General features: G+C 33.5%; 2 protein-coding genes and 2 non-coding genes across 4 annotated transcripts; 2 read left to right on the top strand and 2 right to left on the bottom strand.

Moving 5' to 3' along the window:
- Nucleotides 1-2,047: 2,047 nt before the first annotated feature.
- Nucleotides 2,048-2,956, bottom strand: LOC116025429 (ethylene-responsive transcription factor RAP2-11-like). The gene has a single exon (XM_031266654.1). The coding sequence runs from the start codon at nucleotides 2,954-2,956 to the stop codon at nucleotides 2,048-2,050; it is 909 nt and encodes a 302-aa protein (XP_031122514.1).
- Nucleotides 2,957-6,532: 3,576 nt separating this feature from the next.
- Nucleotides 6,533-15,353, bottom strand: LOC116024920 (importin-5-like). The gene is made up of 20 exons (XM_031265956.1): nucleotides 14,124-15,353; nucleotides 13,501-13,704; nucleotides 11,972-12,076; nucleotides 11,827-11,892; nucleotides 11,570-11,734; nucleotides 11,182-11,256; nucleotides 10,916-11,070; nucleotides 10,428-10,563; nucleotides 10,278-10,347; nucleotides 10,050-10,177; nucleotides 9,912-9,968; nucleotides 9,058-9,243; nucleotides 8,862-8,954; nucleotides 8,628-8,713; nucleotides 8,476-8,542; nucleotides 8,326-8,392; nucleotides 8,051-8,187; nucleotides 7,551-7,642; nucleotides 7,311-7,377; nucleotides 6,533-7,187 (listed from the first exon to the last, which is right to left on the bottom strand). Exons 1-20 carry the CDS (start codon nucleotides 15,351-15,353, stop codon nucleotides 7,023-7,025), a joined length of 3,351 nt encoding a protein of 1,116 aa, XP_031121816.1. The 3' UTR covers nucleotides 6,533-7,022.
- Nucleotides 15,354-17,544: 2,191 nt separating this feature from the next.
- Nucleotides 17,545-17,617, top strand: TRNAE-CUC. The gene has a single exon. It is a non-coding gene; the product is annotated as a tRNA-Glu (tRNA).
- Nucleotides 17,618-18,599: 982 nt separating this feature from the next.
- Nucleotides 18,600-18,672, top strand: TRNAE-CUC. Its single transcript has one exon. It is a non-coding gene; the product is annotated as a tRNA-Glu (tRNA).
- The last annotated feature ends 4,294 nt before the right edge of the window (nucleotides 18,673-22,966 follow it).

Genomic DNA, 22,966 nt, shown 5'->3' with positions numbered 1-22,966 from the left:
ACTCATTTCGAGCATATTAATTGTATTCTTGATAACATACTGGGTCACTTTCTAAAAATAAACACAGAATAAAATATGTGATACAACTCTCGAGAACTTTCATGGTATGAGACTTCTGTATCATTATCTAGTTAGAGTTTTCATATTGGGACTCATTTATTATGTGACGACTAATGTCACCAAAATTTGCCACGCATTAATTTTGACTATAAATATAGTTTGAAAAAAAAAAATATACGAGATAACTCCAATCAAATTGGTCGAATAATTAATTTGTTGATCATAAAGTTTTAAATTTGATTCTATTCTTCCCAAAACCCAAAAGGTTGAATCTCAATCCCAAGAACCATCACACTCCGATCTGACAGAGCATCAGAGACGATGTAAATCATGGTTATTCATCTGAACACATAGGCTAGATTTTGCTTACGCACAAGGATCAAAATTTGATTCTATGTATGAACTGTTTGCTTACTTTCTTATATAAACAATCTAGGTTGGCTTACCTCATTAGCTCTTTATAGTCTTTTTCCTTTTTACTGATTTACTTCATTGTAATCCTGTATTGATAAGATCATATGGTGAGTTTCGCAAAAAATTGCACATAATCGGATTATAACGAAGTATTGTAATTTTTCATTAATAAAAAAAAAATTAATACACACACACTCAAATTAGGCTTTTACCACTCGACCGTAAAGGTATAACCAACTTCATCATATCTTAAAGTAGACTTATACCACTCAATTGCATATTTATAGATAAGATTAAATAATAATTATGTTAAATGTTTATACAACACTTTGTAGTTCATTGAAACCAATAATTTATGATTAAGATTGAATACATTTTGAATTAGGTATATAATAATTATTGTTATCATTATAATCATAACGCAATAATTAGCATAACCAAATCGACATGTTGTCAATTGTCAATGGATGCAGCCTTGAGATTATTACCTTTTTGTTGTTTTTTTTTTATTTAAATATTTTTTTTAATCAGAAGTGGGGGAGACATGAGATTAAGTAGACCCATGATATGTACCAGGAAAATTTTACTCCTATGAATATCTTATGATATGAGAATCATATTAAGATAACTGAATCTTTCATTTTTACTTCCAACCCAACTTCCCATTGTTAGTTTTGATGGGGTCATGGGACCCCAGGAGTCATTTTATTGGATAAGTCTTGCTAATGAGATGAAAAAAAAATTTTGGAGCAAAATATTATAAAAGGTGTTACAGGGGCATCAAACCACAACCTCCCACTCAATAATACAAACACCAACCACCCAAACTACTCAAATTTCATATATTAAAAGGCAGGATGTTCTACTTAGTTGTGCTTATCAATGACATCTAGGTAGTGGGGACACGTGCATCTACTTAGGTGTGATGATCAATGACATCCAGGTAGTGGGGACACGTGCATGAGCAAGGTTGAAGACTAGCTGATGTCGTTACATTTGTCAACCATCCGCAAAGCCCTCCGCACTATAAATAGGCACCCTTATTCCCTCCTTAAGACATCATTCCTTGGTTCACTCAATCCTCCATAGTCCAGTGGCTTGTGGTCCTAACCTCTAACTCATACACTTTTCTACCCCGTCTTGTACTTCGATATTCAATTTATGGTGGACGTGGTCCCGACAAAGTCGTCAAGTTCAATTAAATTTTATAATATTATACCATATATCAATAAATAAATAAAAAAGAGACTTATATAGCAAAAGATTCATAAGTAGTGAACCCATGACCTGGGTGCATTATCTTCAAAGAGCTTAAAATCTAATTGAAGGGCATGTGCCCCTAATTTTCATAAAATTACCTTCTTCTTCTTTTCTTTTTTTTTTTTTTTTTTTTTCAGACTACATAAATATCTACCTCTCTTAGTCCAAACTCCAAAATGAACTAATGGACCTGATACTTGGTCAGGTGATTTTCATGAATATTACTCTTTTTTTCCTTCATACTACTATACACTGATATCTGCATATTTTTTGAAATTAGATAACTAATTCATCCCATATACAAACTTGTCAATTAAGTTGGGCAAAACATTTGACATATCATGGGAAGATCCAAGAAAGCATCACTTAAAGAATTCTCCCAATACTCATTCACTCCATTAATGGCGCCATACACTGATCCTCCACATATCTGCCTCTCCACCTTCATCTGTTCTAGCTCAGGAATCTGCAGACTGCGGGTCTCATATGTACTGGAGGATGATTGGTGTTGGGTCACGAGAAACGTGTCGAAATCCGTGAGGAATGGTGTTTGTGGGTGATGATCATATCCCAATTCTCCTAGGATGAAGTTAGGCTTGTATGCATTATTATCTCCAAGGATCTGAGAGGGGAAAGTTTGGGGATTAGTAGGGGGTTTTGGGGTTTTGTTAAGGTTGTTGGGGGTTTTGGTTTTGTTAAGGTTTTGTTGTTTTTGGGTGAGGAGGTTTCTGATCTTTAAGGAGAGTGCTGGGTTTGGAGGGATATGGTTGAGGAAGTTGGTTCTTGTGTTGGATCCTCTGAGGAGACAAGCAGCTTCATCATAGGCTTGTGCAGCTTCCTCAGCTGTGTCAAAAGTCCCCAACCACATTCTGATCTTTTGTGTTGTGTTCTTGATCTCCGCCACCCATTTCCCCGACGGCCTCTGCCTTACCCCTACGAACTTCCTCTTCTTGACGGTCTGCACCCCGGGCCCGAGCGCTCCCACCTGTGTTTTCCCTAGAGTCGTGTTGGGGGATGAGTGAATTGGTGGAAATGTTTCCCTAGACTTCCTCTTCTTGAAGGCTTGCACTCCAAAGCCGAGATCTTTGACTTGCCTTACAGCCTTGGCAGGAGAATAAATTGGAGGATGTGTCTCAGTGGTCTCCGGTTCTGCAAACTTTCTCTTTGTGTTTGTAGCTCCGTTGCCCTCTCCCTTTCGCCGCTTCTCGAGATGGATGTCCATGGCAGAGGATTGAGATGAATGGAGCAAAGAGGTAAAGCTAAGGGTGTGGAAGAGTGAGCTGTGTGAGAGTTGGATTGATCTTCTTCAAATAAATGCATTGAGAGACAATTAGGGCATTATTTATAGTCAAAAAGCTAATTAAGAGCTTCATGGGAGGCTTGTCTTGTGGCTTAGTTGTTGGGTTGTAATGTTAAACATTTGAGTTTTATTTTTCTTTTACAAAGAAAACATGCAATCACTACTTAAGACTGTACATTGAGTAATTATTTCATTTTTATGTAATAGTCCACAAATCACATAACAAGAAGTAAAGTGTATTAAGATGATCCGTGCATGTGACAGACTTGACTAAGAGTGAGTTGAAATTTCTGTTGGATTGTTTGTGGTTGGCTGAATTATCAAAGTGGTTTATGGGACCATTTCATGAGACATATGACTGGTTATCATTAAGTAATCAACAATACAACCTCAATATTAGGAAAGTTGTTTATTTGTGTTTGTTGTCAAATGTTGCATATCTGCACGGCATGCTTAATCACTTACTGACTCCTCTCATTTTTCTTCTTTCTTTTTCATTTTTTTAAAATAAGAAAAATAATGTTGTTCGCGTTATATTTATATGAATTAGTGATTTCAGTCACTTAATTGTTTAAGTGAGTATTAATGTATTATTGACCTTCTAATTTTTCATAAGATGATGATTTTGATCTCTCGCCAATAAAAACCGTTAAAGCCTATCACTTTTGTATATATTGCACATGTAGAGATATCAAATTAGAACGTCAATTAAAATTCGTACGTGATCCTAAACCATTAAAGTCTTTGTTAACAAATCAAGAAGACAAAATCGTCATTTCATGGAAAAGGAACCAAAACTACCACATTATAAAAGAATTAACAGGGTAATAATGCTCATGTCAATAATTGAGATCAGAGACTGAAATCACTATTTCATATAAATTAGAGACAAAAATTGTTACTTTTTTTTCTCCTTTTTTGTGTGTGATAATTCAGGTTGTCGACTTGTGAGTCACCTTTTTTCTCCCGCTTTTAGCCTTTTTAGTGAAAATTCAGTGAAATTCATTAGATTTTGTGACGTGTGAGCAACCACATATTTTGGACAAAAATGTCAATTCACATGACATACTTTCGTATAAAGTGAGACGTGACAGGTATCCCCGAAAACATGTTTGCGCTATTCCGCTTCAAAAAAAAAAAAAAAAAAAAGGAGGAATTAGTTACTTACTATTGTTCAAGAATTCTAAAAAGTATATCTATTTGTAGGTATAATAGAAGCTCGATACAATATTCGTGGGACATTTTTGTCTATATACTTTGGTCACTCACAAGTCATCATGTGATAAAGTTTAGTAGGACTTCACCGAAAAGATCAAAAGTAGTGAAAAAAAAAATATCGTGCACCTATAGTGGCAAATTTCATAGTCATGCATATACCAATAATAAGAATATTATAAAACGCGTGAGATTAAGATTAACAAAAATTCTTACACTGATATATTCACCGAATCAAGAATTATAATAATAATCATCCAATCAAAAAATAAAAATTAAAACAGAGAAAAATAAACCAAATAATTGACAAACATGCAAGCCAATACATGATGAAACAAACAAAGAATGGTGGTAAAGCACAAATTCTATTAGCAGTGAGACCAATTAACAAAAGTCAAATGTAGTCCAGATCAACATTATTATTATTTTACATATTAAAGAATGTCAATTATTTGTGGGGATTACTAGGCATCACAGTTGTAATGCTCCACCACTTGGTCAACCATAAAATTAAGTTGCAGTTATAAAAGGATTACTAAGTGAATAAAACACAATTCTTATACAAAAATGTTACAAATTCAATTCTTGGTCGAGCCCATCGCACAGGATCTTCCAAATATGATATACCTCTCGTGTGTGATTTGCAAGTTACACAGAAACAGAGTTTACCCAGTACAAACTCTTTGGTAGTAGCTACATATTTCTCTTGTCATCAATATCAATAAAACATTGATTTACATGAAAATTCGCAGCCACTACTTGAATGTGCATTATGCTAACTCTGGGTTAAGTCGAGACCTTAACGGATCCAATTGTAAAGAAATAAACTGGTTTAAGTTACCCATAACTGTCATTATCAAGTCACTTGACCAACTCGATTGGGTTGCTCTAATATCAACAAAACTAAGTTGTAATCACGAAGGCCTGCATTTTTTTCTTTGTTTTTTCTCATCAATATAATTAACACTTTTGTTTGTGTGTTAGTTCTTCTCCATACTTGTGCCACCTGGAGACATATCAGACCTCACTAAAACTGATAAATTAAACAAAATTTTCAAGAAAAGAATCTTATAAAAGCAGGCTGCTTTTCATAAGAACCCTACTCACATAGGCCACCTAATCTCTCTCATTGATTAATCAACCAAAGACAAAATATGACATAATTCACTAGACAAGTAGCTTTCAGTTAAGGTTGTTGGATTAGTAAGCCAACTGATAAGCTAGTCTAGCTGAAAGATGCCCTCAAATGGCGGAATATTTTCTATTTATTTGTAAATATGATAAAATTTAGGCATTCAGCTACTAACTTACGAAAGTATCTTATTTTAAATTTTTTACAGTATATTGATTAAGAGAATCATCATTAATATACTAATTTATCTGGTACAGTTATTACTTATTAGATATATTATGCATGATTATACTTAACCAATATCATAAAATTATTGTTTTTTATAATTCATTCTACCCAATCTGCTCTACAAAACTAAAATGAAATTGTGAATTAATAGTTTTATCAGACTTTAGATGATTCAAAATAAATAATTATTTTGTATAATTCTAAGTTATAACAAACTATAGCATTATTTTACTTCACAAAAAAATCATATATTAATCTAAAGTTGCCAGCTGGGCACGTAAGGTTTTTTTGTTTAAAAAAAATTGTTTCAACCTTTTTTTTTTCACCCTCTTTTTTCCTCTTTTCTTTCCTACTTGTCACTATAAACCCCCCAAAAGATAATAATAACAATGTTGCGGTTGTTTTAATCATGTAACAAATCACATGACTTTAGACAAATAGTTCAAATCTCGTTAAAAGTAACTTTAGTAAAAAAAATTTAACCATTTAATGAAAATATTCTTTTATGAAACACTTCAAATTATAATAATACTGAATATTATATTATATAAAATAATACTAAAACAATACTCCTTAACATACATTCTTATAAATAATAAAAACAAAATGAATATCTTATTTATTCATATATTAACCACCTAAAAGTATACATTGTTATAATCATCTCGAACAAAACACAAATAATAGTAATACTCTTTAATTTACAAAATATAATAATAATAATAATAATAATAATAATCTTAACCACTGTGAGTAAAAAAAAAATGAGTTAAACCAGATTTGTGACTCTCTGAACAAAAGACCACAAAGATAAAAATAACTTAAATTGCACATAGGACCTTAACACGACCATAGTTTTACTCTCAATCATTTAATATTTTCTCCATTCATGCCTTGTACTTTTAGAAAAGAAATGGAAAGCGTTGACAAACATATATAATAATATATTTGAAGAAAAATAGATGTCTCTAACAACTTGTAACGTTCCCGAAAGATCACAACCAATATGACAAAGAAAAGAAGTAATTATAATCCTTGTTCTGTCACAATCAAAATGTAAAAGAACAAGACCGACGGGACAAAACTGCGGCAAGAGTTGCCTCCCTGACAACCCATAGCCTCGACAAAAATACAAGGGCAAAATAAATAAATCTCACAAGACCACAATGTTCCTCAAGGGCTCGACTCTTAAATATACACATTCAACCAAAAATAGGTATACATCTTTTGCTCGCATTCTTTTCAAGCTTAAAACGGAAGCCAGGCTGATGGTGCAAGACCTCATGTGCAAACGAATGGCATTTATGAGAAAGAATATGTTTCAAATATTTGATTGATTCACCTCAAGCTACAGGGGGCACAGCCATCACTGTGGAGAAGAGCCGGTCTTCGTTCCCACTTCCGATAACAAACTTATGATGATAGAATGGATTGCAGTGCCATCTGTTGCTGGGGCTGCAAGGACGACCATGTTGATGCCAGGGTTGCCGGTGGTAGTGTCTGTTGAAGCTGCCTCAACAGATTAACCATTCGGCCGGCTGTTTGCTCTGTTGCAAGATCCTTACCGGCACATAAAACCTACAGAAGCAGAAATTTTCCAATGATGAATGGCAGGTTGATGATTCAAAATTATGGGTTGGAACTAAATTTTCTACCTCTTTAGAATAACTAAATGTGCTAGTAACCGGGAAGAGAACAAACCTCAGCAAAAACTGAAACAATCTTAGGAAGGTACTGATTGTTGGGCCCCAACAGCTCTCTATCAGACCTGCAAGAGAGATTTTGTTTAGACAAGAAGGCACTAGTAACATTTGAGTCACAATTTATTACTACAATGAACCTAGTAGAAACTAGAATAATAGTCACTTAATGTAACACGAAACACTAGGTATGTGTTGAGTCAAGGACATTCCAGATAAAATATGGAGACTAATCTATTACCTTTCAACCATTGAACACAGCTGGTCATGTACAACTTTTGCTTCAATCAAGTCACCTTTTATAGGTAAGCAATGCAACCAAGCTGGAACAACCTGGAAAAACAGATAGCAAAAAGATAACAATAAATATAAGCTAATATATCATCAAAAGGGACAACAGATCACAATGATAACAGTAAAGCTAAACTGTCCCATCTCCCTCACTTTGACACTAGAACTTATACACCTGGATGTCTTCCACAGCAGTCACATATTATAATGTTATTCTAAAATTTTAAAGTATCTAAAGAATTTTGGATAAGAGCATATAGAGAAATATGAGCTGTGAAGCCCTGTCGTGAAAGTTCAGTCAAATTCAAAAGCAGGTTGTTATAGCATGTATTGTGCTCAATAACAATTCAACAAATCAGTACATTAACTTCAGAAGACCTAAATCAATTCCTAAAAGTGCAGCCAATAACCAGATATATGATTCATTGAAATTACGACAAAATGATTTACCTGAGCTGAGTCAATACTTTCACGATGGAATTGGCATATCTTTCCCAGTGCGGAGACCGCATTGTCGTATGCCATTACATTCTCAGGTTGAAGAGCGTTTGGATGTTTTATCACAGCATTAAGTCTTGACAGAGATTCTACATTAGCACACAACACAAACCAAATGTTAAGAAAGCATATGTCAATTTTTCCCACCCCCAAAGAGATATAAGAAACACAACACAAGGTAAATAGATTCCCATCACCATATGTGTGAGAATATCTTTATATTGTACCTCCAACAAGAGGTTTGAAAACTGAACCACCAAATTCCGCGCACACACCAAGTCCATAAACCGCAGCCTGAAAATAGCATTTTTTGTGTTAACAACCAACTATGATATAGAATCTCATTAAAGAATTTGAGTGAATTGCCTTCTGCGAACCTGTCTGACATCTGGACTCTGATCATTGCATGCTTCCAAAAGAAAAGGGAGATATGTATCATAGTATCTGGATCACACACAAACAAGCTGTTACGTTTGGGTAACTATCATTAGATCAAGCAAAATCACACAAATATGCATAGAATGTATACTTCAAAGCTGCTTCACGACACTGCTCTGCAACATCATCAAAGATGCAAATTGCTATGCGTCTCTCTTCAGCAGTTTTATCTTTGCCCTACATTATTAGCAAGCAAACAAATAAGCAGATATAGAGAAAATTGTCCCATTACCTTTGAGATCTTAATGCATCTTATGTAACTTCTGTCACAATAATTCTAATGTACAATAAAAAGTTAGCATGCATTATTGTTGGGTCAACTTACCCACATAGGCATTATATAAGATGACAGTTCATCAAAGAATGGCAAGAAAGCAGCCTTGAATGTCTTGATCAATGTACCCAAGATTTCACCAACCTAGTGCCAAAATATGTATTGAAGTTAAGAAAAGTAGACACTAGAGCTTTCAGCAAGTATTGATAATAATGTGTCACTATACGTTAAACCACATTAAACATACTTGGTCAAAAACTTCTTCTTCTTGCTCATTTTCCTCTTTAAGCAATTCACTCTCCTCTGCATCAAAATCTTCAGCTTTCTCTCTCTCTGCCCGCTCTCTTTTTCTACTTGAACTGGCAGTTATAACCTGCTTAATTTCATCCACAATGCTTCGGACCTGAGCTTCATCCAGGAGAGGTCCAGAGATCTGGAAATAAACAACCAAAAGAGTTACTGAAATGAAGTCATCAAAAGCCAATAAATGCAGAAGAATGCCAGACCTACAACAATTGACGGCTACCTACAAGGAAAAAGCAGGAACACTAGCATCAACAGCTTAAATGAAGGGTCATCTTCCCTTTTTTCACAAGAACAACGGTTGGGGAAGAAGAAATCACAAGAATCCTCTTCGTCCAAATAAAACCCCACAAAAAGAAAAACAATGATCTAACTAGAGCATACTATTAGGCTAAGTTAAACTCTAATTTCTTTAGAGAATACAACCAATGTAAAACATAAACTTCCAAGAATAATCCCATTTGCCAACTATTTTTAAATATCAGAAATTAAAGACTGGAGTGATAGCATACGTAGCATTTTTTTAAAAGCAAAATATACTACTCTAAGGAGTAAAAGAAGGCACTTGCATACACCTCTTAGCGCATTCGTAAAACACAAGTTTAAAAAGCTTCAAGTTTTAAAACATAACACACAAAATATAGTTTGGATGTGTAAGGGCGTCATTTACTGGCAATCAAACTCAACAGGGGCATTTAATTATAACATTCGAAAAAAAATTATATACTATAACCAATATCATATTATGGTAAGCCTTTTTTGAAAAGTAACCAGAGTATCTCTGTGATGTAGACCAACCTGCAAGCATTCATTCAACGAGTCCAACATGTTTGCACATATTTCTGTATCAGGTTCCTGGAAGCAATTGCAAGTAAAATATCAGTATCTAAAGCTTAAGCAATTCTAAACTTATACGCAACTACAGTTGAACATCACCTTATGCAAAGCTTCAACAAGAGCTGGTACTACATAGTCTGACAACTGCTTGACATAAGCCTCATTACGGCCTTGAGCAAGCCCTTTCTCAACTGCTAACTTCGCAGAATGTAACAACTGTGGCATGGCTATAAACAGACAGCAATTCAGTTATGGTATCAAACAGGTGCATTATAGAGGAAAGAGAAGGTGTGGAGTAATATTTTTCAAAAAGATTACAGATCCCACCTGAAACGGCAGCTTTCCTAACTTCCTCGTGGAAGTAGAATTTCAGAAGTGGAACTAAAGTTGGAGCAACCTGTTCCATGTTTCAGAAATTCTTATTAAACTGAAAAAACATACAAATCAGAAATTGGCAATTGATGGATTAATACTGACCTGATCAATCCATGGGTAAAAGCCTTCCTTCAACTCATCAGCGTAACAACATAGCATATTACAGGCGGTAGCTTTTTCCTCAAGAACACTTGTTTTTATCCCTATTCTCTTATCCCCAAGAGTGATTGTCTCCATGCTGTAGCATTTAACAATCTTAGTACAATCACAAAAACTTCACTACGTTATATAAAAGTTTATTACAGATTTACAGAATGAGATCAAGAACATTAACAAATGTTCAGATTCAAATGGATGTATATAAGATAAGAGTTCAATAACTTCAAAAGAACCATACAATGTACTATTCCAGACAACATATGAGACAGCTTCTACTGGAAATGAAAATGGTTTGACATTTAAAGCAAGATACAGTGCCATAAATACACAACAAAAATCAGCATTGAAAGTCATTAAAGTTTAGCTTGACTTTTGATATATTCAGACCAAACCTCATGGGTTCAGAACAATCATCAAGACTAGAAGCAGACCTGTCATCATCTGAATCATCAATTTCATTGTCTGAATCAGCTGAGGTTATAGTCACATCAGGTTTAAGTTGAGCAGACTGAAGCAGAGGAGGCATGACTACACTCATATAAGGAAGGAAATCTTGTCCCAGGCACTTGCAGAGCCTCGCCCATGCCTAATAAAGGTTAAGACAATTAACAGCCATTGCAAATTAGGAAAAATATACAATAAAGTTAGAACTCCTATGAAACAACAGAAAATTCTTAGCAAAGGTATAAAAGAGTACTTGGAGCATGTAGCTAGTAGTAGGGTCGTCGCTATCCAATTGTGATCCTTGTAATGACATAAGCACTTCCATGACCTTAATAAAGACAGACAGAAAAACATGGATGGTTAGTACATTTTGGCAAATGTCATTCTGGCACCAACACAAAGTCAAGATAAAAGGGATGTCCACTTCTGCTGAACAGGAAGTGAGAAGTCAATGGAGGAAAATAGAACATGCAAGTAGTCCATAGGCATGAGTATTAATCTACTGAATACAGATAAAGCCTTTCACATAGAAATGATACATTAACATGCATGCATGATTAAAATAAATTAATAAACAAATTCCAGAGTACAGTGTCAGACAGAATACAGAGAATATAGAGATTAGTGAATCCACAGAATACCTGCTTAGCATCATCCCTGAATTTCTCTTTTCCAACAGCCATCCCAACCAAGCTGATGCATTCCATGGCTTTGGCCCGAAGCATGCGATTGGCTTTGTCAGTTGCATTAACAAGGATGGTTTTCAAGTAGGGCATTACAGCATCATAATATTTTTGGAAGTGCTCCTGTTGGAACATTGTTTATTAACATTATTATCCAAACCAAAATTCTGAACAATAATAATCAAGAATAAATATATAATCCAACATTGTGATACCTGGGATGAATCAGCAACAGAAGCCAATGCAGTTAACGCTCCTTCTTGCACCATTTGTTTGCCATTCTATATTGTCAGGAAGTAATCAGTTTATTTTATCTATCATTAATAACAAGCCAAATGGATCAATTTTCTAGTTTAATACCTGCAGAAGTACAAGCAGTTTGCTGACAATTCCATCCAAGTAAGGTGTCAAAATTTCAGGAGTGCAGTTCTCACTGAAGTTAAGGACAGCTGATGCAGCATGTGCCTGTGCAGTAAGAGTGAACAAATGACCAGGTAAATTAAATGCAAATGAAAAATTTTCAGGTCCTGTTGGTTTAAGTAAACTCTACACCACTTTTAGATGAAAGCAAACTACTTTTCGGGCAGTAGAATGTAGTATCAGAAAGGCAAAAGAAACAAAATACGGGGATAAATAGGCAAGTGTAGCACTATCAAAAGTTAACCACAGAAAAATTATCAATAAAATTGAAAAACATTATTTTATTAAAAAAAAAAAAGGGGTAAATAAAGTCTGCAGCACCATAAGCAAAGAAATTTTAACAGGTAACAATTTGAGGGGAAGGAAACCATAAATGTTAGCAATGTCCTTTAACTCTCAGTAAAAAGAAAACAACTAACCACAGCTTATTCATTGCAACTAGACAATACAATGTTGGTATCTTATCCTGTCCTTGGGAATCCTCCATTTGGTTATTCACTGTAAATGGGCTTATTGGGTGGACGAATTTTAGCAATACAAAATAGCAACAAAGAATGGAACTTGGTTTCTATATGCCTCCTATAGGTGATTTGGAAAGACAGAAGGAGAGAGATCAATGTTCATACAAAGGGGTGCAGAAGCCTATTTCAGAGACTTACAAACCTACACCTCATACCATTTACCTGTGGTTACAAGGGGAGTTCCCTAATTATGCTCCCTCATTGGTTGACAGGTGGTACCCCACTACCCTTTTTACCTTTCAATAAGAATCTTATTCCAAGAAAACAAGGAGGGAAGGGAGGGGGGAGTCTGCAGCAGTATGCATCATATTACATTATATTATCTCCACAGAAAAGCTATTATGGCAAAGCAGCAACCAGCCAGCAAGAAACATAGATTGAAGAAAATGGATTGATAACTCAACCACCAAAAAAATAAAAGTAGAAATAGCATGAATAGATGCAAAGACATGGCTACCAAGTGTCTTCCCAAACTCTACCTAAAACCCTAAACTCAACATCCTATTAGACCCTGGAAGGATCAAGGATCACAATGAACACTAAAATGCTCTAAATATAAGCACAAACACACCCTTAGCACAATAGCCATCTAACAGTAAAACAGTAATATTAATATCAAAGAGTAACAAACAGTAAAAACTGACAATAAATTAAATTAAATCATTAAAATGAAGACCCTAAACTTTGCACTGCAACATAAGAAAAAGTGAGATATTTTATGTTACAATGTCATCCATCTATGATGCTTGTGTGATAAGGATTTGAAATTATAATAACAAAAGGTACAAGTCAATGAAGTGATTGACTGCATGCATTGATGCTTTTAAAAAAAATTTGACTTTCCTAAATGGGCAAAAAAAATAGAAGGTTTTGATCGGGAATAGATAGAGTGAGTACATCTTTAGACAACCACATAGTTATTATAGGCCAAGGTTAACAAGGACAAACCTGTACTCGTGGATTCTGAAAGTCATCCATAGATGCAGCTAGTGAGGGCAACACTCGGTTATGGTACTGAACTTGCAAATCTGGACCCAAGTCAGTAGACAATTGACCAATTGCATTGATAGCAGCCCATCTAACTCGTGGGTGAGGATCTTGAAATGAACTCAGAACCATGGTCACTATTTGCTCCAAATTCTTAATCATCACCTGTAGAAGCAAAGCAGTAGTGGTGTTCAGTTTAATTATCTAGAAGCAGACCAAATCTCAAAAAAAGGCCAATATTCTATTCATGGATAGACCAATGGCCAACTGGTTCTAATAAAAACATTGCAGTTTGATACTTAGCTGAAATCAAATTCAATTTAAGGACAATAAGGAATACATTGATTACTGTTCTAATTAAAAGTAACAATTTGATGCCCAGCAGAAATAAAGAACACGTTTTTTCAATAAGTAAATACAATTTGCTAGAAGATATATATGCAATTACATTAAGAACAAGAATTAGAGAACATGAGTAGTGTATATTAGTATACTGTAGAGGCATTGATGGAAGAAATTGCATGTTGAATAAACCTAATTGGCAATTCAACAGTTCAATAAAATGTATTAGCATATGATATTACCTTTGAGCAGCCTTCAGCAATCTGGGCAAGTGCAATGAGGGCTGCATGGTGCTTCTGCCACTCTGGGGCAGCCAAGTAGGCAGGAAGTTGCTCTGAGGCCACAGGAACAATGGTATTCCCACCTAGAGCTATGGACAAACGGTCTAGACACTCCTGCCCAACACTGTAATTACTGGTTTCACCAGCATCCTCATCTTCAGCCTCTGCGGAATGCCAGGCAGGCTCATCATCAATATCTAGCAGCATCTTCAATAAAATTGCAAACAGTCTGCTAATGAACTGAGGCAACTTCCTCATCATCCCAGGGGCCCTCTCCCTTGCTTCTGCCAGAGTAATTACGAACTCAATAGCCAGATGCCGAGTCCCTTCCTCCAAAGTATCAGCCTCAGCTATCTGAAGCATTGCGCCCACAACATCCACCAGCTGCCTCCTCAAGAACCTTGGTTCAGTCCCTGCCAATTCAATCAGCAATTCTAAAGCTTCCTGTGCTGTGGCCTCCTGGCTGCTATTCAGCGCCTCAGTCAACGTCCTCATCATAGATGGCAACAGATCCTGAAACCGGTCCCTATCAGTGGAGCTCGTTAAACACTGAATGAAATTGATGACAGCACTCAAAGCTGCGATCCTAACATCCGAACTGGGGGAATTATTCAGTGTCTGCAAAAACACCGAGTGCAAATCCTTTATGTAAGGGACCAGAGTCTCGCCTATGTACTGTGCCAATTGAGCGAAAATCAGGAACGCGGACTCCTGTAGCTTCGGCGAATCGGAGGTTACGCATTGGAACATAAACGGTAGAATTTCAGGCCACTGATTCTCAGGGAGAATCGAGGAGGCAAGCTCCGATATAGTATCGCAGAGCTTCTTAATTATAGTTTTAACCTCCTCCTTCTGGATGCAGGTTAGAAGCATGGATTTGATGCCGGACTGAGTCGACGCGGATAGCCGCGGCCAGATGTAGGAATCGTCCCTGGTGAGGAGCTTCCGGAGGAGTATAGCCGCCATGGCGCGGGCTTCAACGTGCACGGAGGAGCTGAGAACATGGGCGAGCTTAAGCACGAGCGAGTTCGGATCGTTCTGCTTGATGAGGTTGAAGATAGACTCGGCCTGGGATCTCTGCTCGTTGGCGGAGGACATGAGGTGAGAGATTAGGGTTTCGAACGGCCCCGGGTCCGGCCCCATGATTGCGGCGAGTTGAGCTTGCTGTAACTGAGCCGACCCGGCATCCATGGCGACAGAAGAACTAGAACTAGGGTTTCGCGGAGAAGAAGAAGATGATTAGACAGAGAGAGAGAGAGAGATGGGGGGAATTGGTGATGGCGTCGGGTTCCGGTTTTTCTCTCTCACACACACAATCACCGTTTCGTGTGTGTTTCGCTATGAATTTATAGCGGTTTGCACGCGGGCGGGAGGGCGGGCGCACACTCTATAAAAGTGGGAACACAAATCGCAGGGTTTAGCAAATTTTTTTGTACTATTTATCAATTATCAATTTCTCAATTTGTAATTCAAGTTTGAATGGCAAGCAATTACACATAACAAATTTTATTCAGTAATTACTATATCATCTTATAGTAATTACTTTACATCTGACTAATCTTAAATTCTAAAACTTCGCGTTCTATAGTAACTGAATGTGATAAATCGTGAGTAGCACAAGTAACTTTTTTTATAATTGAATATTGAGTTTGTATTTTTTTATTTATTGAATTTTTATGCATTATAGTTGGACAACAAAATTTATTTCATATTTATTTTTGTTATAGAATACGATAACTTGAAGTCTAAATAGATTCAGACTCAATTACCTTAGTTATAGATAACTTCTATACGTTTATCATTATATGTCATAGATAAAATTACGTTTATTACCTCTATAAATATACATAACCCTGTTTTTAATGGAACTCTATATTGCTATGCTCTCCTACAAAAATTATCACATAATATTTAGTTATTTACTATGAAATATGTAATTATTCTATTTTATCTGTATATACTTGATCCTTGTGCAAACTCTTTATTAACTCGTGATGGATTAATCAATTCAGGGATAATCAATGAAGAAGTAACATTTTAATAACTAATTTATCAAAACCTATCGACTAATCTACTAGATTTTAGCATCATTTTTATGTAAATATTGATTCTTGTTTTATTTAATATTATCAATTGTATCTTGTATAATTAAATACGTTATGCCTAGTTGTACAACGTATTATTATCATCATAGGGACTATTGATATAATCATATATGATATATCTAATTGTATAAAGTATTATTGATATCGTAGATATTTGTATTTGTGATTTTTTTTTGACAATGAAAACTCACAAACGACACAAGAGAGATAAACGTCGCTACAAATATTATATGATATGAATTCGACTAAGACGGTGTTAGTAATAATCAAACTTGTAACATTCAAATTATTATTTTTATTTTTATTGGTGAGAATACAAAGGTTATGTAAAAAAAAAAATAATGATAATAATGGTAAAGTTGTTATTGGTAGTGGTGGGGCAAATTAGGGAAAAGGTAGGAAATGAATGATTACTTGATTAGCTGTGATGCGGGGGTGCCGGTGGAATATTATTTGCAGAGTAGTACAGTACAATTACTGAAATTGGTTTTTATATTTTACCACCCAAATAAATAACAAATATATTTATTTAAAAAATAAAAACAAATATATTTATTTAAAAAATAAAAACAAATATATTTATTTAAAAAATAAAAACAAATATATTTATTTAAAAAATAAAAACAAATATATTTATTTAAAAAATAAAAACAAATATATTTATTTAAAAAATAAAAACAAATATATTTATTTAAAAAATAAAAACAAATATATTTATTTAAAAAATAAAAACAAATATATTTATTTAAAAAATAAAAACAAATATATTTATTTAAAAAATAAAAACAAATATATTTATTTAAAAAATAAAAACAAATATATTTATTTAAAAAATAAAAACAAATATATTTATTTAAAAAATAAAAACAAATATATTTATTTAAAAAATAAAAACAAATATATTTATTTAAAAAATAAAAACAAATATATTTATTTAAAAAATAAAAACAAATATATTTATTTAAAAAATAAAAACAAATATATTTATTTAAAAAATAAAAACAAATATATTTATTTAAAAAATAAAAACAAATATATTTATTTAAAAAATAAAAACAAATATATTTATTTAAAAAATAAAAACAAATATATTTATTTAAAAAATAAAAACAAATATATTTATTTAAAAAATAAAAACAAATATATTTATTTAAAAAATAAAAACAAATATATTTATTTAAAAAATAAAAACAAATATATTTATTTAAAAAATAAAAACAAATATATTTATATATAACCACATATTAAAAATGCTAAAACAGCAAACCCAACGTAAATCCGTTGTAGTCTAGTCGGTTAGGATATTCGGCTCTCACCCGAAAGACCCGGGTTCGATTCCCGGCAACGGAATTTTTGCATTTCTTCAGCTCATTCTGAGTTCTGTCGCCGCCTGGCCCGCCTTCTTTCCCCAAAAAATGGGTTTCCCGCTTCAATTTTTTTATCATGCATATGCTCCAGGACGCCTATTGCATAATAGCATAATAATAATAATAATATGATGATTATTATTATATGGTAAAATAAATTAAGTATAACCAAAATAATATATTAATGAAAACTCAAAAAATAGTATAATATTGTCTTCCGGAATAATTATTTCATTGCCAAGGAGAATAACTTATTATCGGGTCTAAAAAATAAAATAACTTATCAAATACTATAAAAAACTAGAATATGCATATTCTTATAAATGATTATTTTGTTACAACTTATTCTGTGAACCAAACATGCAATTAAAATTCACATTGAAATATCTCAAGTCCAAACTTGAATATAATATTTAAAATTCTTACAAGATTGAGAGTTCTAAAATACAATAATGAAGGAGGAGGAGTATAAGATCTACCATTTTTCAGATTTTGATCCCTCTTTGAATAAGCAAATTGAGATGGTCTTCAATTATTTGTATTTACTGTTTATTTTGCATTGTTATTTAGGTGTTATTTTATCAATTATTCTCTAAATATTTTATTGTCTTGACTGTGATTGCAAAAATTTATCTCGTAAAAGATTAAAATTAAGTTTGATAATTTAGCTATCAAGTTTCACTTGTGAAAAAAATGATCATTCGTGTATATATAAACACACACAAATTCATAATCAAGTTGTAAGCATGGTGGAGAGAGGGTGGTTAATTAGCAAAACACAAGACACCTAACAAATGTCTTTGTTGAGCTAATATTCAACGACTACTGTCCCCATAATGTTCTCTCTTCTGTAAAAAGTAAAAATACTAAATCAAAACGGAAAAAATAAAAGAAAAAAACTAAACACATGAAGAAAAGGAGTTATTCATTAATAAATATCTTAGATCAGCGTAAATATTCAGGATTCCGTTGTAGTCTAGTCGGTTAGGATATTCGGCTCTCACCCGAAAGACCCGGGTTCGATTCCCGGCAACGGAATTTCATTTTTTCACTATTTCAATAGGATTCTTACCGGACTAATATTACTTATTTTCTTCGCAAGAATATTGAATTAAGCTTCGGACTTGATTAATTTGATTAGCTTTTGTATGAATAGCTTCACATTTTGGTGGAGCTAAACTAAAATGGTTAGTACAACTATAAGACGTTAGTTCAAGTGAGAAGGGTTTGAGTCGCTTAAACATGAGATCTATTTGTATACAATAATACTTTTGAAAGATTAGCTACAGAATGAGTGAAAACTTGTTATGTTTGTGGTATTGTACCCTAAACTGTGGACTGCAGTTTAGCAATTATTTGCAGCTTTTCTCTGTAAACAATACTTTCCACCAAAGGGGTGCTATGAAAAGCTTTAAACCCAATTGTTCAGACAGTTAATCAGACATTTCAGTGTTTCTGCTAAAGAATGGTGACTTCTTCATATTCTTACATGTGTCTTAGGACAAGAAGTTTAAGGTTGTTACTTCCTGTACCCTTAACAGTCTTGTTTAGTCTTGTCAGATTTGTACATTTCTATATCGGCAGACAAACAGGAACAAATCATTAGCAGAGGATTATAGATTTCCAGTTTCCATTCACTAGATGAGGCAAAAGGCATTGATGATTTGATCCCATTGTAGCGTGGGTCACTAATAAATGTTTATTTTTTTAGATATTGAATGTTTATTTTTAAATAGTATGTCTAAAATTGAACATTCAATATACTAAAAGTGAATGCTCAATATATTAAAAATGAATATTATGTCAGTCAATGATTTACGGTATAATGATTGCACAAAATCATCTATTTCTTAAATCGCGCCCCTTCCCAGGCTCACTTGGTATTGGGTTTGGAACAAGCCCATTTCCTTACTGGGCCTTGTACTAGCCCATCACCCCCATCAACCATGATCCATTATTGGAAAATTGGGCTCACCCTTGATCTTTTCTTGGAAGTTTTTGGTGCAAATGGAGAGATTCTGTAATGGGATTATGAATATAACTCTAGAATGCTACGTACTTCATATGCATGTGTGGTGCAAATTGATTTTTTTGACTTATACTTTTGGAGGTGGTGATAGGGGAGTGTGGGGTTTCCTTACTAAAAGTTTTTTTGATTTTTGTCTAACATTTGAGCCCACTTCGTACCTTCCCAATGCAACTTACCTCTTTTGTATGGTTCTCTTTGTCGAGTCAATCACACAACTACACAAGATCTTTTTAGTGCGCTTTACCTATCATATGTAGTTTGTAGACTATTACACCCGAACAAATTTACCAGTACATACCCTTAAATAAGAATTAATATCATATGAGATCCTCCGAGTACAGTGGTTTCACAACATTTAGTCCTTAAGTCAGAAGAACACGAATGATCAATTTGAAATTTATGACTAAACGTGGTGAAACCACCATATTCGAAGAACCGCTGGTTTCTCTCTAAACAAAGAATTAATTAAAAAATAATAATTGAATTAAGTTCATAGGATTTGGATTGTGAAAGTCCAATCTGATCTTTCAAGAAAATCCAGAAGTTGGTGGCCAAATCCGCACACGAGCAAACTTCAAATCAGATTATATTCAAAAAGTTGCACACTAATTGATCTATCAATGCCAGCTCTCCCTTCACTGGAACACCATATTTTATTTTTGTTCATGATCAAGTACTATTTTATATTGTTCATACCAAATAATTTTGAAATTTTAATGTTGTTGTTGATGATGTTATGCACAGTCCCCTAAACATAAAGAAAGTATAGGATTAAGATGTGGATGAATGACAATCAAACAGCTGTTTTCTTTTCAATTCTTATATCGTGGACCGCGGTCCACAATGCATTGTGGACCGCGGTCCCAAAACGACGTCGTTTTAGTAAGTGGGAGACGGAGCCCCGTAATTGACACTACAGTTCATTCCAAAAGATATTGCCTTACATTTGTTTTGATATCATCGAATGAAACTGTAGTTATATCAAAAAGTAACTGTAGTTGTGTTGAAATGTAACTGCAGTGTCTATGAAAAGATACTGAATAACAGTTTCACATTTGTGTTTGATATTATCGAATGGAACTGTAGTTATATCAAAATGTAACTGTAGTTGTGTTGAAATGTAACTGCAGTGTATATGAACAGATACTGAATAACAGTTTCACTTTTGTGTTTTTATATTATCGAATGAAACTGTAGTTATATAAAAAAGTAACTGCAGTTGTGTTGAAAGGTAACTGCAGTTGTGTTGAAATGTAATTGCAGTATATATGAAAAGAAAGTGCAGTATATATGAAAAGAAAGTGAGTGACGCGAATTCATCCGTCTGTTTTCATTAATCAAAACGACGTCGTTTTGGGACCGCGGTCCACAATGCATTGTGGACCACGGTCCACGATATAATTTGCGTTTTCTTTTTGCATTTGTTGTCCTCCAAATTATTGGTACTACGTCAAAAATAAATAAATAAAATAATAATAATAATAATAATAATAGATTCAACACACGAAGTTTTTACATTTAAAGATTCTATATTTATAATATTTGTTAAAGACCTTGTGGTTAAGTGTCATAAAGTGACTCTTCTAAATCAGAGGTTATGAGTTTGAGTCTCAGTGGGGTGAGACAGATATTTTTATAATGCAAAGCTTTTTATTTTTTTACTAAAAGTAAATAAATAACACACAATACTTTCTAATACTCTCTCGGTTGAGCTGGCAGACAAGGTCGTCCCAATGTAATTTACCTTTATGTGTCATTTGTGGGCTATTACACATAAACATGATTTACTTGATATATACCATCAAATAGTGATTACGAGTTTTTCTCCTAGTCCATACACAAAACAATACAATAGAAAAACTAATCAAAATTTAAATAGAAATAAAATCTTCCTAGCTAGATTCTCCAACTATAGTTTATTGATGATTCACCTATCATTATATCCACTTCTAGATATGATATTAAAAATTTAAGATTTTATACTCTTTCTTAAAGTAACAGTAAGACAATTTCTTGAACATTGCAACTCTACTGAGCTGGAACACAACCCTAAGTGTACAAATGTCATATTTGCACACTTCTTTGATTAGATTGGATCTAAAATATTTGACAGATCAAGACCATTAATGTTTGTAAGGCTCACTGCAAATTATATGAATCAATCTTATGTGCCCAATGTTGTATGCACAAGAATCTTACTCACCCAATGGGTAAATGACACTCACAAATCATATCAATTAATGATTCTATTAAAAAAAACTAAAAATATGAATTTTTCTATGATGTAAATATTACTAGATGCGTACAATTATGTATAGAATATTTCAGATATTATTAATTTGAGTATTGATGTGATTTCAATAGTAAACTCTGCAACAAGAAATATTATATGTGAGTATGTGGTTGTATTTGATACTATTAATACTTTTTTATTTTTTTATTTTTTATAAATTAGATGGTGAATCATTTTGGCAACCTGAAACTAGTTAACTACGATTTCACATTTTGTTTTGTTATGCTTAATGGAATCCATTTTCTTTTGTTTATTTTTGATGATAAGAAAAATTCTCAATCATTATTTAAGAGTATACATATGATAAGTCATAATTTGCAAATTATATAAGAGAGATAAACTGCATTTTTTTTGATTGGTTGACATTAATGGAGTTGTTTGGACCCCATTTTGTGCAAAAGTATGGGGTTTTAATTTCTTTATTTTTTTCCGAATTGGTATTTAAAAAAAATAATGCAATTGGAGGTTAAAGAAATTCAAGAAATGCAACCAATTATGGGCGCTAATAGGTTTGCAATTCCAAGAAAACATGAACTTTACAGGCCAGCAAGGCAAAAATATACAAAAAAAACAAATAATCAGAATCCAATAAATAAATGGTGAAAACAAAGAAACAGAACATGATGTTGCCCTTACAATGAAACAGGAATTATTGGAACCACTTGGAAGAGTTTGGATCAATCATAATATATATATATATATATATATATATATATATACACACTAACGTTGATATGAAAATTATGCCTTAAGTGGGAACATGATAACTGCATGAGTGCACACAATCAACCATACAAATGAACCATCTAAATATGTCTAAGGGTAGTTGCGGTGTATTCATGTACTGTAGTAAATTGTGTGCACTCATACACTAGTTCGCAGGTTCTCACCTAAGTGTGATTTTCACGGTAGCTCGAGCTTTTATATATGTTTGTGTGCTTTTACTTTTTAGTAACAGTTATATTAGTGACATGCTTACCAATTGTCTTAAACTATTAAATTCATTTAAA

Source organism: Ipomoea triloba, chromosome 7, assembly GCF_003576645.1.
Source record: "Ipomoea triloba cultivar NCNSP0323 chromosome 7, ASM357664v1".
Taxonomy (NCBI): Eukaryota; Viridiplantae; Streptophyta; class Magnoliopsida; order Solanales; family Convolvulaceae; genus Ipomoea; species Ipomoea triloba.
Note: the sequence above shows the minus strand (reverse complement) of the source record. Positions and strands in the feature narration are given on the sequence as shown.